General features: G+C 55.0%; 2 protein-coding genes across 3 annotated transcripts in view; one reads left to right on the plus strand and one right to left on the minus strand.

Moving 5' to 3' along the window:
• Window positions 1-4,416, plus strand: part of LOC108506406 (protein-arginine deiminase type-1-like) — a 10,391-nt gene extending 5,975 nt beyond the window's left edge. The window contains exons 5-16 of one of the 2 annotated variants that reach the window (XM_017833378.1): window positions 492-609; window positions 690-815; window positions 1,064-1,242; window positions 1,316-1,419; window positions 1,491-1,602; window positions 1,685-1,792; window positions 2,040-2,188; window positions 2,308-2,452; window positions 2,533-2,626; window positions 2,879-2,958; window positions 3,649-3,780; window positions 3,857-4,416. In XM_017833378.1, the coding sequence (XP_017688867.1) occupies window positions 492-609; window positions 690-815; window positions 1,064-1,242; window positions 1,316-1,419; window positions 1,491-1,602; window positions 1,685-1,792; window positions 2,040-2,188; window positions 2,308-2,452; window positions 2,533-2,626; window positions 2,879-2,958; window positions 3,649-3,780; window positions 3,857-4,090 (1,581 nt within the window). In that variant the 3' untranslated portion in view covers window positions 4,091-4,416. The remainder of the gene's footprint in view (window positions 1-491; window positions 610-689; window positions 816-1,063; window positions 1,243-1,315; window positions 1,420-1,490; window positions 1,603-1,684; window positions 1,793-2,039; window positions 2,189-2,307; window positions 2,453-2,532; window positions 2,627-2,878; window positions 2,959-3,648; window positions 3,781-3,856) is intronic. The other variant, XM_017833379.1, reaches the window with a different exon arrangement.
• A 2,524-nt stretch (window positions 4,417-6,940) lies between these two features.
• RCC2 (regulator of chromosome condensation 2) lies at window positions 6,941-15,774 on the minus strand (the record flags this gene model as incomplete). Its single annotated transcript, XM_017833475.1, has 12 exons — window positions 6,941-8,266; window positions 9,198-9,275; window positions 9,402-9,474; window positions 9,567-9,672; window positions 9,743-9,923; window positions 10,919-11,085; window positions 11,304-11,418; window positions 11,705-11,793; window positions 11,881-12,012; window positions 12,131-12,274; window positions 14,035-14,128; window positions 15,574-15,774. Coding segments are annotated over 12 exons (1,485 nt in total), but the record flags the coding sequence as incomplete, so codon positions are not given.
• Between the last annotated feature and the right edge of the window lie 295 nt (window positions 15,775-16,069).

Below are 16,069 nucleotides of genomic sequence, written 5' to 3' on the forward strand. Positions count from 1 at the left end.
CCTGGGCTGCAGGTGGATCCATGATCCATCCTGGCTCTCCCTGGGCTGCAGGTGGATCCATGATCCATCCTGGTTCTCCCTGGGCTGCAGGGACTCAGCTGCTTCTCCCTGGGCTTCCCCATGGAATCTCAGGGGAATCCCAGCTCTGGCCCCTGGAGCAGCTCCTGCCCCTGCTCCTGCCCTGCCCTGGGCTCTGCGGAGCTGTTCCTCTCACACATTCCCGTTCCTCTCCTTTCTGCACTCGATTCCATCTGCACAAGAACCTTTTCCTCCTTAGCTGTGTTATCCCAGAGGGGTTCCCACCATCCCTGCTGGGCTCAGCCTTGGCCAGCGGCGGGTCCGTCCTGGAGCAGCTGGAATTGGGGGAATGGGGGAAGCTTCTGGCAGCTTCTCACAACCCACCCCCTAAACCCCCTCTGCCAAACCCTGGGACACCAACCCAGCACGAGGGGATTGTGGTGACATCCCCACTCTGCTTTGTGTCCCCCCAGGACAAGTGGACATGGGGTCCTGATGGACACGGGGCCATCCTGCTGGTCAACTGTGACCGCGACGATCCCAAGGCCGAGACACCGGATAACCGGGACACGGAAATCCGCTCCTACGACGGTGCCCCCGCGCCCCAAAGAACCCCCTGTTCTCCTGTTTCTCCTCCCAATTTTCCTTCCTAACACCCTTTCCCCCCCCAGACCTGAAGGACATGTCTCAGATGGTGCTGAGGACACGAGGGCCCCGCGCCATCTTCGCCACCCACCGGCTGCTCCTGCACGTGGATTTCAGCGACGCCGACAAAGTCGGAGTTTTCTATGGCGGCAGTGAGTGCCCAGCACGGGACTGGGGGCGCAGACCCCCCGAATGACCGGGGTCCAGGCCAGACCCCTGCAGCAGAACAAGCCTCACTCCTGCAACACCCCCTGCGTCCCCCGGGGGGAGGTTTATTCAATGCACAGGGGGATTTTTTCCACCACAGGGTTAAATAGGAGTTTTTGGAAGGTTTTGGGCAAAAAAAGGGTTGAAAGGCTGCAGGAAAGGGGGTGATTGTTTGGGGGGCTTGTACCCACAGACAGTGTGGAGCTGGAGGAGTACAAACACGTGCTGGGGCGCTCCAAACTCTCCTACACCGTCAAACCCAGCCGGCACCAGGAGGAAAGTGTCTTCTATGTGGAGGGACTCGCCTTCCCTGACACCAACTTCTCCGGCCGGGTGGCTTTCCATGTCACGCTGCTGGAGAGCCCCGAGAAGGTACCGCCTGTGGAGGGCTGGGAGGAGCCAGAGCAGGGGGAGCAGAGCCCAGACGGTGTGTCCCCCCTCCCAGGATCTGCTGGAGACCCCCATCTTCACCGACACCGTGGTTTTCCGCGTGGCCCCGTGGATCATGACCCCCAACACTCTGGCGCCGCTGGAGGTCTTTGTCTGCAGGTGGGTGTTGGGTGGGTGGCCGAGCCCTGTCTGGTGCCAGATCAGCTCCCACATCCCGTTTTTCCTCCCAGCACGGGTGACAACGAGGGTTTTGTGGAGGCTGTGAGGGCTGTGGCTGAGAAGGCCCAGTGCCCGCTCACCGTGTGCCCGCTGGTCGAGAACCGCCAGGACCGCTGGATCCAGGTGGGTGCTGGGGGTGCTCACCCCACCCTCCACGGAGCAGCTCCGGGAGGGCTCTCCTTCACCTTCTCCATCCCTTCTCCAGGACGAGGTAGAGTTTGGCTACGTTCAAGCCCCCCACAAGACCTTCCCCGTTGTCTTCGACTCTCCCCGGGACAGGGAGCTGAAGGATTTCCCCATCAAGAGGATCCTGGTACCCAGCCCCTTCCTCCTCCCTTCCCAGTGAGGCAAAAAGCTTTGCAAACCCATAAAAAGGAGGATAAATCTATTTATTTCTTGCAATTTTGGGCTGGGAAGAGCCAGCCAGGGGTGATTTGGGAGCACTGCACTTCAGGTGCTCACAGCTTCATTTCTTCAGTTGTCACAGAAACTGCTGAGCTGGGAGGGAACCACAAGGCTCGAGCCCAGTGGTTCTGATCTCCTCCCTTTTCCCCTTCCAGGGCCCTGATTTTGGCTACGTGGCCCGACAAGCTCCAGAGGGAACTACCAGCCTCGATTCCTTTGGGAATTTGGAGGTGAGCCCCCCCGTGAAGGTGCGGGGCAAGGAGTACCCCCTGGGCCGCATCCTGGTCGGGAGCAGCTTCCCCAGGTGAGACACAGGATGGAGGAAAACCCCCAAAACCGGGGTTTTATGCCCGGTTTGAGGTTGGTTGTGGGCAGAGCATCCCCTTGGGCACCCCAGACTGTGAGTGCCCCCCTCCCCTCCAGGTACGGCGGCCGGCGGATGGCGAGGGCCGTCAAGGATTTCCTCTTTGCCCAGAAGGTGCAGGCGCCCGTGGAGCTGTACTCGGACTGGCTCGTTGTCGGCCATGTGGATGAGTTCCTCAGCTTTGTCCCCGCTCCTGATAGGAAGGTAATGGATCCCAGGGGGGGAAAAAGTGTGGTGGAACCTTTATAAGCCCCCCAAAAAACCCCTCCCGTCTCCCTCCGCAGGGATTCCGGCTGCTCCTGGCCAGTCCCAGCGCCTGCTACCAGCTCCTCAAGAAGAAGCAAGAGGAGGGATATGGAGAGGCTGTGATGTTCCAGGGTAAGAGGAGGGTGGAAAATGGGGGTTGATGGGCTTGTTTTCCCTTTTTCCTGCAAAATTTGATGGGGGGAAGGATGTACCCTGAAAGTGGGGGCAGAATTGAGCGGAGTTAATGAAAAGTTGCACGGATTTGATTTCCCGGGTGGGGCTGGAGATGCCGGTGCCCCTGAAATGGGGGAACTCCTGGATCAGCCGGCAGTTCCACCCCAAATGTTCTGAGGAGGAATTCCTGCCTGGCTCTCTGTGCTGCAGGGCTGGAGGAGGTGCGCAAGCTGACGATAAACGAGATTCTGGCTGATGAAGGGCTCCGGAAATTCAATTCTTACGCCCAGGTGAGGAAGAGGAGCAGAGGGTTCCTTTCCACCCCTCCCTCCACGTCCTTCTGTCCTTCCATCCCTCTCTCCATCCCTCCACCCATCCCTTCCTCCATTGTCCACCCACCTCTCCATCACTGTCTCTCCATCCATCCATCCACCCATCCCTCCCTCTGTCCCTCCATCTGCCCACCCATCCCTGTGTCCACCCCTCTAATCCTTTATCCATCCACCCACCTGTCCCTCCTTCCATCCCTCTGTTCACCTCTCCATCCCTCCATCCACCCTTCCCTTCCTTCCACTGTCTGCCCATCCCAACACCCATCCCTTTGTCCCTCCATCTCTCCATCCCTTTCCCTGTCTTTATCCCTTGATGTTTCCATGCTCTTATCCCTCCACCTCTCCATCCCTTTGTTCATCTTTCCTTCCCTTTGTACCTCGATCTCTCCACCCTTTTGTCCATCTCTTTGTTCCTCCATCTCCCCCTCCCTTGTCTCTCCGTCTCCTCATCCCTCTATCTCTCCATGCCCTCATATCTCCATCTCTCCATCCTTTTGTCCATCTTTGTCCCTCCATCCCTGTTTCCTTCCCTTTGTCCTTCCATCTTCCCATCCCTTTGTCTCTCCTTCCCTTTGTCCACCCACCCACCCACCCACTCCTCCCTCCTTCCATCCCACTCTCCATCCGCTCCTCCCTCCGTCCCTCCAGCGCTGCATCAGCTGGAACAGGGACGTGCTGAAGCGGGCGCTGGGCCTGGCCGAGCCGGACATCGTGGACATCCCGCAACTCTTCCGCCAGAACGAGCTCTCCGGCGACGCCGACGCCTTTTTCCCGGACATGGTAACCACGACTCCCCCCGGCCCTGCCCTGCCCCCCGGGGGTTTGGGGTGGCCAACCCCACTGTCTGTCCCCCCAGGTGAACATGCTGGTGCTGGGCAGGCACCTGGGCATCCCCAAGCCCTTCGGGCCCGTGGTGGGCGGGCAGTGCTGCCTGGAGCAGCGCGTGCGGGAGCTGCTCGAGCCCCTGGGCCTCACCTGCACCTTCATCGACGACTATTTCTCCTACCACGTCCGGCTTGGGGAGGTCCATTGTGGCACCAACGTCCGCAGGAAGCCCTTTGCCTTCAAGTGGTGGAACATGAAGCCCTGAAGTGGCTTCAGCACCAATCCTCCTCCTCCTCCTCCTCCTCAAATCCCACCCTCACCCCTGAAAGTGCCTTCAGTGTTCAAATTAAAAACAAGCCGTGGCTCCTTCAGAGTTTGCTGGGGGATATTTTCTGGGGGTCGTGGCTCTCCCAGCACTGGAATTAACGTTCAACTGGTTAAACTGAAAGGGGAAATAGTGGTGAGTGGGGTTGCAGAGTCCCTGTCCTGCTGCGAGTGACAAAATGCACGTGGGCACGTCCCACAGGCACAGATCACCATGGAATCATGGAACAGTTTGTGTTGGGAGGGACCTTAAAGCTCATCCCATCCCACCATGGGATGGGCAGGGACACCTCCCACTAGCCCAGGTTGCTCCAAGCCCCATCCAACCTGGCCTTGGACACTTCCAGGGATGGGGCAGTTACAGCTTCTCTGGGCAACCTGTGCCAGGGCCTCCCCACCCTCACAGGGAAGGATTCCTTCCCAGTATCCCATCTATCCCTGCCCTCTGGCAGTGGGAAGCCATTCCCTTGTCCTGTCCCTCTCCAGCTCTCCTGGAGCCCCTTTAGGCTCTGGAAGGGGCTCCAAGGTCTCCCTGGACCCTTCTCTTCTCCAGGCTGAACAATCCCAGCTCTCCCAGCCTTTCCCCATCTCAGAGCTGCTCCATCCCTCTGATCCCCTTGGTGCCTCCTCTGGACTGGCTCCAGCAGCTCCACGTCCTCCCTGTGCTGTTCCCAGGGCTGGAGCAGCTCTGCAGGGGGGTCCAGAGGGGGCAGAGGGGCAGAATCCCCCCCTGCCCTCTGCCCGTGCTGGGGATCAGCCCCAGCCATGGGAAGGTTTCTGGGATGGGACATGTCCAGCCCAGGAGCAGAGCCTGACCTCCCCCCGGCTCCCCCCTCCTGTCAGGGAGTTGCAGAGCCAGAAGGTCCCCCCTGAGCCTCCTTTGCTCCAGGCTGAGCCCCCCCAGCTCCCTCAGCCGCTCCTGCTGCTCCAGCCCCTTCCCAGCTCCATTCCCTTCCCTGCACATGCTCCAGCCCCTCCGGGTCCTCCTTGTCCGGAGGGTCCCAGCAGTGCCCCCGGGGCTGGAGGTGCCCCGGCCGTGCCCAGCACAGGGACGGGCCCTGCCCTGTTCCTGTGCCCCCCTGGGCCGGGCCCAGCCCGGGGCCATCGGCCTCTCGCCCCCCCGGGCACACCCGGGTCGTGTCCAGCGCTGCCACCGGCACCCCCAGGGCTTTCCCGGCTTTCCAGCCTGGAGCGTTCCAGGGGTTTGTCCTGACCCAGGTTCAGGACCCGGCACTTGGCCCTGTTGACGCTCCCCCTTGTCCCTGGATCCAGCCTGTCCGACCCCTCTGCAGAGCTCCTGCCCTCCGGCACATCCACATCCCTGGATTGGGGTTGGTCGGGAACTTCCCGAGGGTGCGGGGAGGGGACACACGGACACCGGGGATGCTCAGGGATGCTCAGGGATGGGGATGCTCAGGGATGGGGATGCTCAGGGATGGGGATGCTCAGGGATGCTCAGGGATGGGGATGCTCAGGGATGGGGACGCTCAGGGATGGGGACGCTCAGGGATGCTCAGGGATGGCCAGCGGGAGCTGTTCCCACGAGCCTCCGGATGCATCATCCAACCAACCCCTCACCCACCCACGGAATCCATCCCTGCCCGAGGCCAAGTGGGATGTTGAGGGTTAGAGAATTCCAGAGGTGGATCCACAGCCCTTCCCTTGTCCACGATGGAGTCACCCCCACACACACAAGGAACTCCCACACATTCCAGAGTTCCCACCCTGCGGAATGTCGAAGGGACAAAGTGGAACAGGAATATTTGGGATGGAGGCTGGAGCCACCTGATGGCAGGGATTGGGGTTCTCAAGGGGAGGAAAAAGCAGCAACTGCTCGTGGGGCCTTTGGGGGAAAGGAAGGAAATGGGAAAATCCCAAATGGAATGGTAAATTTCAAGTTTTAAGTAAAAAGCGACTATTTAAAAAAAAATATATTGAAAGTAAATTTTTAAAAATTAAAAAATAGGAAGTAAAAATGAAAAAAACTGAAAGCAAATGGTAAAAATAAAAAAATTCAAAATGTTAAAAATGAAAAAATACGAAAATAAAGATGAAAATTCAAAAATTGAAATTAAAAATTGAGATAAAAATAAAGTTTAAAAATAAAAAAGTCAAAAGTAGAATGTAAAAAAGGAACAAATTAAAAATTACAGGAATTAAAAAATAAAATTAAATAGAAACATTACAATGAAAAATAGAAAATAAAAAATAAGTTAAAAGAATTAAAAAAGAGAAATTAGAGCTAAAATGAAAAAACTAGGATAAATAAAAACCTAAAAGCAAAAATAGAAATGAAAAATTTAGAAGTAGCAATAAAATTTGAACTAAAAATGAAAACACCAAGGCATAGTAAAATAAAAATAGAATTTAAAATAAAACTTAAAAGTAAGACAGAAAAATGCCAGTAATTTTAAAAATATAAAAATAAAAACCAGGATAAAAATAGATATAATTAGAACTTTAAAATTTAAAAATTGAAATTAGTTTTTTTGAAATTAAAATTTCAAAAATTAAATTTTAAATTCTTGAAATTTAAAAATTAGGACTTAAAAAATTAAAAACAGAAATTAAAAAATTAAAAAATTAGACTTTCAAAATGAACATTTTGAGATTTTAGAATTTAAACACGAGGGCGTAAAAAAATTAATAAATTGATATTTCAAAATTATAAAACGAAGATTTTAAAACTGAAAAAAATTGAGATTTGGAACCTAAAAATTGAGAAGGGAAGAGGTGAACGAGGAGCCTGAGGGGGGTGGAGGGGCCGGCGCGGGGGGGACACGAGACAGCCTTGATTGAAACATTTACTCCAAGAAATATAAAACCCCCGAGCCCATCCCGGCCCCCCCGGCCTCTCTGCTCAGGATCTTCCCGGATCCTCCTGCTTCCAGAGCATTCCAGGGGCTGGAAAGCCTCGGCTGGCAGCAATGACCCCAAATGAGGCTTTTGGGGGGGTAAAAGTGGGGGTTTGGTGATTCCCCCCCCCCATTTTATCAGGGCTGCGGCATCCGCTGGTGCCACAACCCCCCCAGATCCTAAATATTGCTAAAAAAGCGGAATATTGGCCTTTCCTGCCCAGCTGCTCTCCCTGGCCTGGATATTTCCTTTCTAACACCCCCCAAAACAACCACCCGACCCCCAAAAATGACCAAAAAACCCCTTTGTTTTACTGCAAACTCCCTGCCTGGGTGCGAGCATGGCCCGGAGCATCCAGCAGGAGAGTGGGAAGGACCTAAAAACCGTGGAATAATTCCAAAGAAAGCCTAAAACTTTGCAAAATTGAAATAAAATGAGACTGGAAATGACCGAAGGCAGAGCTGGGCTCTGCTCCAAAAGGCACCTCGTTTCTCCAGCACAGTGCACGGCAGGGGAGGAGGGAATTCCGGCTGGTCCCAGGCAAAATCAGGAGCAAGAAGTAAAGGAAATTCAGAATTCCAAGGAAAAAAAATCCTTCAGGACTCCCCTCTTCATCCCTGAGATCTCCCTGCGACAGAGGGGAGGGGAGCCCCGGAATGATGCTGGGAATGGGGTTGGCCCTGGCGGGAGGGGTGGTGATATCCGAGTCCTGGATCCCTCCGGATGCTGGAGGGCTGTGTGGGATATCCCAAAAATTATAGCACCTAAAGTAGGGAAAACAGGCAAAAAAATGGGAAACCTGGGGCCAAAGGAGGTGTTGGCAGCTGCTCTTTAAGGATCCTGAAGCCCTGAAGGGATCCCGAGCCGGGATCAGATCCCCAGTTTGATCCTGAGCCCGCAGCCGGGGATAGTTGTGGCCGGGAAAATGGGAAACAATAAAAAAAAGGATGCAGAAAAATACAAATAAAATACAAATAATTAAAAACAAGACCCTACAAAACCAAGCCTGGATGTGCCAAAAGATCCTGCTACGGTCGGGAACTCAAAAAGCCAGGGGGGAGTGGAAATAACCCCCCCAAGGTTTTGGGAACGGGAGAACAAGGAATGAGAATGGCGGCGGGGTTGGAAAAGCGGGACTGGGGGGTCTGGGGGTCCCTCAGATGGTGCGGGGGTTGTACTCGGGGAGCTTCCGCAGCTTCTCCTTCTCCGCATCCGATTCATCCCGGGCGATGACCAGGGAGTGGGCATAGCCCATGGCCACCTGGAAAAGGGACAGGGACACTGAGACACAGCCCAGGGCTACCTGGAAAAGGGACAGGGACACTGAGACACAGCCCATGGCCACCTGGAAAAGGGACAGGGACACTGAGACACAGCCCAGAGACACCTGGAAAAGGGACAGGGACACTGAGACACAGCCCAGGGACACTGAGACACAGCCCATGGCCACCTGGAAAAGGGACAGGGACACTGAGACACAGCCCAGGGACACCTGGAAAAGGGACACAGGGCCCATGAACACCTGGAAAGGGGACAAGGGACACAGAGGAATGGGGCCACTTGGAAAGGGACAGGGGACACTGAGACACAGCCCAGGGCCACTGGGGGAGGGACAGGGGACACTGAGGAAGGGGGCCCATGGACACCTGGAGGACCCCACACCCCCCTCCAGCACCCCACAGGTGTGATGAGCTGGGCACGGCCTCAACCACTGTAATCATTTAAAGGTTTATTTAAAGGGGAGGGGTCTCCATGCACTTCCTGTTCAGTACCCCATGGGTGTGATGAGCTGTGCACGGCCTCAGACAGCACATTTATTTACAAGGAGGGCTCTACACACACCCCCCTCCAGCATCCCATGGGTGTGCTGAGCTGTGCACGGCCTCAGCCACCAGATCTATTGAAGAGAGGGGTCCATGTACATTCTGCTCAGCCTCCCATGGGTGTGATGAGCTGTGCACAGCCTCAGCTGCCCCATTCATATAAAGGGTGGGACCCTTGTGTCCTCTGGCAGCCCATGGGTGTGATGAGCTGTGCATGGCCTCAGCCCCACATTTATTTCAGAAGAGGGCTCTTTGTGCCCTCCCTCCAAGAGCCCCTGGGTGTGATGAGCTGTGCGTGGCCTCAGCTGCCCCATCCATTGGAGGGGGTCCCTGTGCCCTCCCCCAGCCCCCTGTGGGGTCCCCCCTCACCTGCTCCGTGTAGATCCCATCCAGGGTCTTCACCTCCTGCGCAGCTGTCGAGGATTTGGGCTTGTGGTCTCCGTATCCCTGCCAAGAGCATCCCATGGAAAGGGGCAGAGTCAGCGTGGGCATTGGAAGCAGTCAGTCCCTCCCACTGCCTGGGGGGGTTTTGGGGTATCCCTGGGCCGGGGGTCCCCAGGAAACCCTCCTTACCAGCTCCCCAAAGGTGGGGGAGGGCCCCCAGCTGATGGTGCTCTCGTCGGCCGCCACGATGATGCTGCTCTTCCTGCAGAGGGGGCGAGGCAGGGTGAGCCCCTGAGCCCTCCCACCACCCCAAAACCCACAGAACGGGAACGTTTCATCGGAGCTCGGACTCACCCACAGGCCAGGCTGCGGATTTTCCAGCCGCAGAGGTCCTGCACGGCCTTGGGGTACATGGTGGACTCCCGGGAGGTGTTGGTGGCCCCCCAAAAGAACAAGCCACCTGCAACATTGCCCGTCAGGCTACGGCCCCCTGAGCACTCCCAACCCCCCCGAACCCCGGGAATGCCGACCTGTCTCGCTGACGGCGAAGGAGCAGGTGTATCCCGCGTAGATCTGGGCGGCTCCACGGCCCGGGAAGTCAAAGAGCTTCACCAGCCGCGGCACCATCTCGTCCTTCTGCTCCGCGTGGCCCAGGCGCCCATAACCCCCAAAGCCCCAGGAGAAAACGCGTTTCTGGGAGTCCAGGACGAGCTGGTGGTGCAAAAACATCGTCCCCCAGCGTCAGCAGCTGAGACCTGAGTAGCTCAGTGCAGGGAAAGGCACAGCAGGGGCAACAAATGGCATGGATTTATCCTCATGGAATCACAGAATCCCAGGCTGGTTTGCATTGGTAGGAAAAGCTGGAAAGTCCCTCTTGTTCTACTCCCTGCCATGGGCAGGGACACCTCCCACTACACCAGGCTGCTCTAAGCCCCATCCAACCTGGCCTTGGACACTTCCAGGGATGGGGCAGCCACAGCTTCTCTGGGCACCCTGGAAGTCCCAAACCCTAAAGAAATGCTGCAAATATTTATCCTTATCCACAGGTTGCAAATCTGCATCCTTAAATAGAGGCTGCAAGGATTTATCCCTAAATTCCTGCTTCAAGCCTTAGATGCAGAGTGCAAATCTTTATCCTTAAATGCAGACTGCAAGAGTTTATCCCTAAATTCCTGCTGCAAATCTTCATTCTTAAATGCAGACTGAAAGGATTCATCCCTAAATTCCTGCTTCAAGCCTTAGATGCACACTGCAAATCATCCTTAAATGCAGGCTGCAAGGATTTATCCCTAAATTCCTGCTTCAGTCCTTAAATGCACACTGCAAAGATTTATCCTTAAATTCCTGAATTCCCGCTTCAGCCCTTAAACATAGGCTGCAAAATCTTCATCCTTAGATGCAGGCTGCAAGGATTCATCCCTAAATTCCTGCTGCAAAATCTTCATCCTTAGATGCAGGCTGCAAGGATTTATCCCTAAATTCCTGCTTCAAGCCTTAGATGCACACTGCAAATCATCCTTAAATAAAGGCCACAAGAATTTATCGTTAAATTCCTACTTCAAGCCTCAGATGCAGGCTGCAAGGATTTATCCCTAAATTCCTGCCGCAAATCCCCCTCCTCAGATGCCCCTTGCAAATCTTTCCCCCCCCGTACCCGCTGTGACCCCTGGCAGTGCCCCCCCAGTGCTGGGGGCACAGCTCCTCACCGTGTGGTTGGCTCCACAGGCCACGTCCCGCACCACCACGTTGGGGACGGGCAGGATCTGCCCATCTTTGGTCTTCTCGATGAAGATGCCGACGCGCCGCGGCACCAGCTCGCAGTCGTACTCGATGCGCTGCGCCCGGGCGATGAACTTCCCGTCGGAATTGTGCCCTGCGGAGCAACGCCGGCCTAAAAACGGGATCTCTCCCCTTCCCGCAGCCCGTTATTCCCATCGGAACGCCCCCTCTCCTCACGCAAACCCCGAGTTCCAGCCCCCGCGGTTTTCATGGAGCGTTCCGGGGGCTCACACGGGAAATGGGGGAGGGAAGTTTTGCCCCTTTTCCCAATCCCCTGGAACTGGAGCGGATCACCCCAAAACAGCCCCGTACCCAGCTGCCCGTACTCAGGGCACCCAAAGGAGTAGAGGTTTCCTTTGCAATCCATGATCATGCTGAACTCAGCTCCACAGGCCAGTTTGGTGATGGGCTGCCCATTGTACATGATCTGTGGGAAAAGTGGGGGAAAGAAAGGGTTAAAAAAACACAGAAAAAAGGCAGAACGCTGAATTTCCCAGAGGAAACCCCAAAATCCTCCAATCTGGGATTTTAAAAATTTAATTTCAAGAATTCTTGCTTTTATTTTCCCACTGCAGTCAGAAACGAATCCCGTAATATTCTTGTATCCCAAGAGGGTTTGGGCTTTGTTAGGGCATTTTTTCAATGGAAAACCCACCAAACTGCTATTTTTTCACCCAAACCCATGTGGGGAAGCAGGGGAGGAGAGGCCATACCTGGGTAGGGCTGGGCACGGCGTCTGTCTGGTTCCCCAACCCCAACTGCCCCATTTTATTCTCCCCGAACGCGAACACGGAGCCGCTCTCTGCAACAGAAAACCAGCAACGTCTGGGGGCAAAACCAGGCGATTTCAAGCAATTTGCCCTGAGTGCCAAGCTTTTCCCCCCAGTACCTGTGAGTGCCAGGGTGTGGTTGCGCCCACAGGCTGCCAACACGATGGATTCTCCCCCCAAAACCTCGATGAGCTTCGGGGCCTCCACGCGCTTCGTGTCCCCGTGACCCAACTGCCCTTTTTCATTGCGACCTGAGCCAAAATCACCATTTTGAGCAGCCTAAAATTGCTCTTTTTAGCAAAGGATGGAGCTTCCTGGCATCCCAAGGGTTTCTTTGGGATGTATCCGGGTTTTTTTCCTGCCACTCACCCCAGCTCCAGAGCTTGCCCTCGGAGGTGATGAGCAGGCTGTGGGCGGCGCAGGGCCCGGACACGACGCTCCGCACCTGAATTCCTGAGAGACACCCGTACCTGTGCGGCCCCCACAAGTTCTGGCCCAGGTTCCTGTAGGCAACTGGGGGCCAAAAATTAATTAGAAGAGGGGGTTAATTAATGAGGACACTAAGCAAATGGAAAGGCATCGAAACAGGCAGAGAAATTGGGTGTGAAGGTGTTAAGAACGAGCGGCGTGTTCCTTCCGCTCTGCAGGAGGGTTCAGTGCACACCAAGGCCTGCCCCCAAATTCAGATGTGCAACTGTGACTGCTCCCCTCAACAATTAACTAATCAGTCTTCTAACTAGTCAAATCAATTAATTAATACCACATAAAAATAGGGAGAAAAAATCGGTTATAAGTGCATCAAAAATTAGCAGTGTGTTCACTTTGCTCTGCAGGAGATTCAGCACACACCAAATTCTGACCCAAATTAAGATCTGCAGTTGTGACTCCTCTCCTTAATTAAGTAATGAATTAATTTATTAATTCCACATAGAAATAAGAGGAAAAATGGAATATAGATACATTAAAAATTTAGCCCACGCATTCATTTCGCTTCGCTTCATGGGAGATCAGCTGCACCCCAAATTCTGCCCCACACTAAGATCTACAACTGTGACTTCTCCCTTCAATTAGTTAATCAATCAATTAATTAATCAATACCCCTAAAATTAAGAAAATCAGTTATAGTTTTAATTAATTAATTAATCAATCAATCAATCAATTAATTAATTAATTAATTAAAGAAAGAAAGAAAGAAAGAAAGAAAAATTAGTCACAAATACATAAAAAACTGAGCAGCGCGTTCACTTTGCTTTGCAGGAGATTTAGTGCCCCCCCAAGTTCTGGCCCAGATTAAGAGATGCAACTTTCACTCCTTCCCCCCAGTTAACGAATGCTTTTTAAAAACAAATAAATTAATTATTAAAATCAATTCAATATAAACATATAAAAAGAGGCAGAAAATTAACTAAATCTAAGTGCAAAAATAAGCAGCATCTTAATCCAGTGCACCCCAAATTGTGGCCCAGATTAAACTGTGCAGCTGTGATTCCTCCCCCACTTAATTAATAAAATTAATTAAAGATTAATGTGTAAAAATTAAGCAAATTAATGAAACATAAATACATCAAAAATAAGCAGTGCAGTAATTTTTGCTTTGCAGGAGTTCCAGCACACCCAAAGTTCCAACCCAGATTGTGCTACACAACTGCAAATGAACCCCCTCCAAAATGATTCATTAATTAAAACTTTAATTAAATATTTATGCATAAAGAAGAGCAGAAAAATTAATTAAAATATAAATACATTAAAAAAAGCAGGTGTTTATTTTGCTTTGGAGTATATGGGGCACCACCCCAAGTTCTGGCCCAGTTTATGCTCTGCAACTATAATAAAGAACCCTCCTAAAATATTAATTAATAAAAATATTAATTACATGTAAAAGCATTAAAAATAAGCAGGGAAAATTAATTAAAGGCAGAACAAATAAGCCATGCCTTTATTCTGCTTTGCAGAACTGGGGCATCCTGCACCCCCAGTTCCACCCCAGATTAGTGTATACAAGCATAAAAGAAATCCCACCAAAAAGGGTCATTAATTAAAATATTAATTAAATATTAGCGCATAAAAATAAGCAGAAAAACCAATTAATATATAAAATCATCCAAACTAATCCAGGTGTTTGTTTTGCTTTGCAGGAGACCCAGCACACCCCAAACTCCAGATTATGATCCACAACTGTTTTAACCCCCCAAATATTAATTCATCAGAAATGAACTATAAATGAATACCAATTAAGCAAAGCACTGTTAATTAGGCAGTTGTGAGCCCCTCACCCTGCTGCTTAGGCACTTCTTTGCGGCCGATCAAGTCCCAGTTGGTGGCCCCGAAAATGAGGAGCTGCCCCCGGCTCTTGGAGCCCTCGAGCTTCTGTGGGGACAGGGGACAATGTCAGGGACACGGGGACACTGGGGACAGGGGGACACGGGGACACTGGGGACACTGGAGACACTGGAGACAGGGGAATGTAGGGAGTGTGGGGACAGGGGACAACGTCAGGGACAGAGGGACACTGGGGACAGGGGACAACGCCAGGGACTGGGGGACACTGGGGACAGGGGACAACGCCAGGGACTGGGGGACACTGGGGACAGGGGACACGGGGACACTGGGGACACTGGAGACACTGGAGACAGGGGAATGTAGGGAGTGTGGGGACAGGGGACAACGTCAGGGACAGAGGGACACTGGGGACAGGGGGACACGGGGACACTGGGGACAGGGGGATGTAGGGAGTGTGGGGACACGGGGCAACATCAAGGGACACTGGGGGCACTGGGGACAGGGGGATGTAGGGAATGTGGGGACACCAAGGATTAGGAGAATGTGGGGGACATGGACAGCAGAGATGGGGGGGACATGGGAGGACGTGGAGGACACTAGGGACATCGGGGATGTGGGGGACATGGGACATTGGGGGACAGCAGGAATGTGGAGGACATGGAGGGCACGGGAACATCAGGAATGTGGGGGCGTGGGACGTCAGGAGACATTGGGGATGTGAGGACACCAGGAATAGGGAGGATGTGGGGGACATGAGGGACAGCAGGGACGTGGGGAACGTGGGTGACATGGGATGTCTGGGACATGGGGAACGTGGGTGACATCAGGGATGTGGGAGACCTGGGGGACATGGAGGACACGGGGGCAGCAGGGACGGGGTGGAACGAGGGGGGCTTTAAGGGGTGCAGGGAGGGCACAGGAGGTGTCTGGGGAAGGCACAAGGGGGGGCAATAGGGGTGTAAGGAGGGATGCAGGGGGTGTAGGGGGGTGTATAGGGGGTGCAAGGGGGTGTAAGGAGGGTGCAGAGGAGTGTTAAGGGGATGCAGAGTGATGCAGGGGGGTGTGAAGGGGGTGCAGGGGGGTGTAAAGGGCGTGCAGGGGGTGCACTAAGGACGCAGGGAGGACAGACAAAAGGGGGGTGCAACAGGGCACAGGGGGATGCAGGTGGAGGCACAAAGAGAGGGTGCAACAGGGGTACTGGGGGCCTGCAGGGCACGTAAAGGGGGTGCAGGGGGTGCAGTAAGGGCACAAGGGAGTTACAGGGGTGTGCAAAGGGGGTGCAGGAAGGGCACAGAGGAGTTAAGGGGAGTGCAAAGGGGGTGCAGGAAGGGCACGGGGTGCAAAGGGCATGCAGGGGGTGCAATAGGGAGTTACGGGGGAGGCACAAAGAGGGGTTGCTGTAGGGCACAGGGGGATGCAGGTGGAGGCACAGGGGGATGCAGGTGGAGGCACAGATTGGGGGTGCGACAGAGGTGTAACGGGGGTACAAAAGGACCGCGGGGGTGCCCCCCTCCCTCCCCGCCCCGGCTCACGATGCGCTCCTTGCTGTGCTCGGGCTCGCAGATCACCACGCTCTGCCCGCGGGCCCCTCCGCCCGCGCCGGGCCCCGCCGCGGCCCCGCCGGGCCTGCCGGGCCTGCGGGCCCCGGGGCTGCCGTCCCGCGGCCGCCGCTCCCGGGGCGCCTCGTCCTCGCTGCTGCCGCCGCTGCTGCCGCCGCCGCCGGGCCGGGGCCGCCGCCGGGCCCCGCCGCGGCCCCGCCGGGCCTGCCGGGCCTGCGGGCCCCGGGGCTGCCGTCCCGCGGCCGCCGCTCCCGGGGCGCCTCGTCCTCGCTGCTGCCGCCGCTGCTGCCGCCGCCGCCGGGCCGGGGCCGCCGCCGGGCCCCGCCGCGGCCCCGCCGGGCCTGCCGGGCCTGCGGGCCCCGGGGCTGCCGTCCCGCGGCCGCCGCTCCCGGGGAGCCTCGTCCTCGCTGCTGCCGCCGCTGCTGCCGCCGCCGCCGGGCCGGGGCCGCCGCCGGGCCCCGCCGCGGCC

The sequence above is a fragment of the Lepidothrix coronata genome, unplaced genomic scaffold (genome assembly GCF_001604755.1).
Source record: "Lepidothrix coronata isolate B3197 unplaced genomic scaffold, Lepidothrix_coronata-1.0 Scaffold214, whole genome shotgun sequence".
NCBI classification, from domain to species: Eukaryota; Metazoa; Chordata; class Aves; order Passeriformes; family Pipridae; genus Lepidothrix; species Lepidothrix coronata.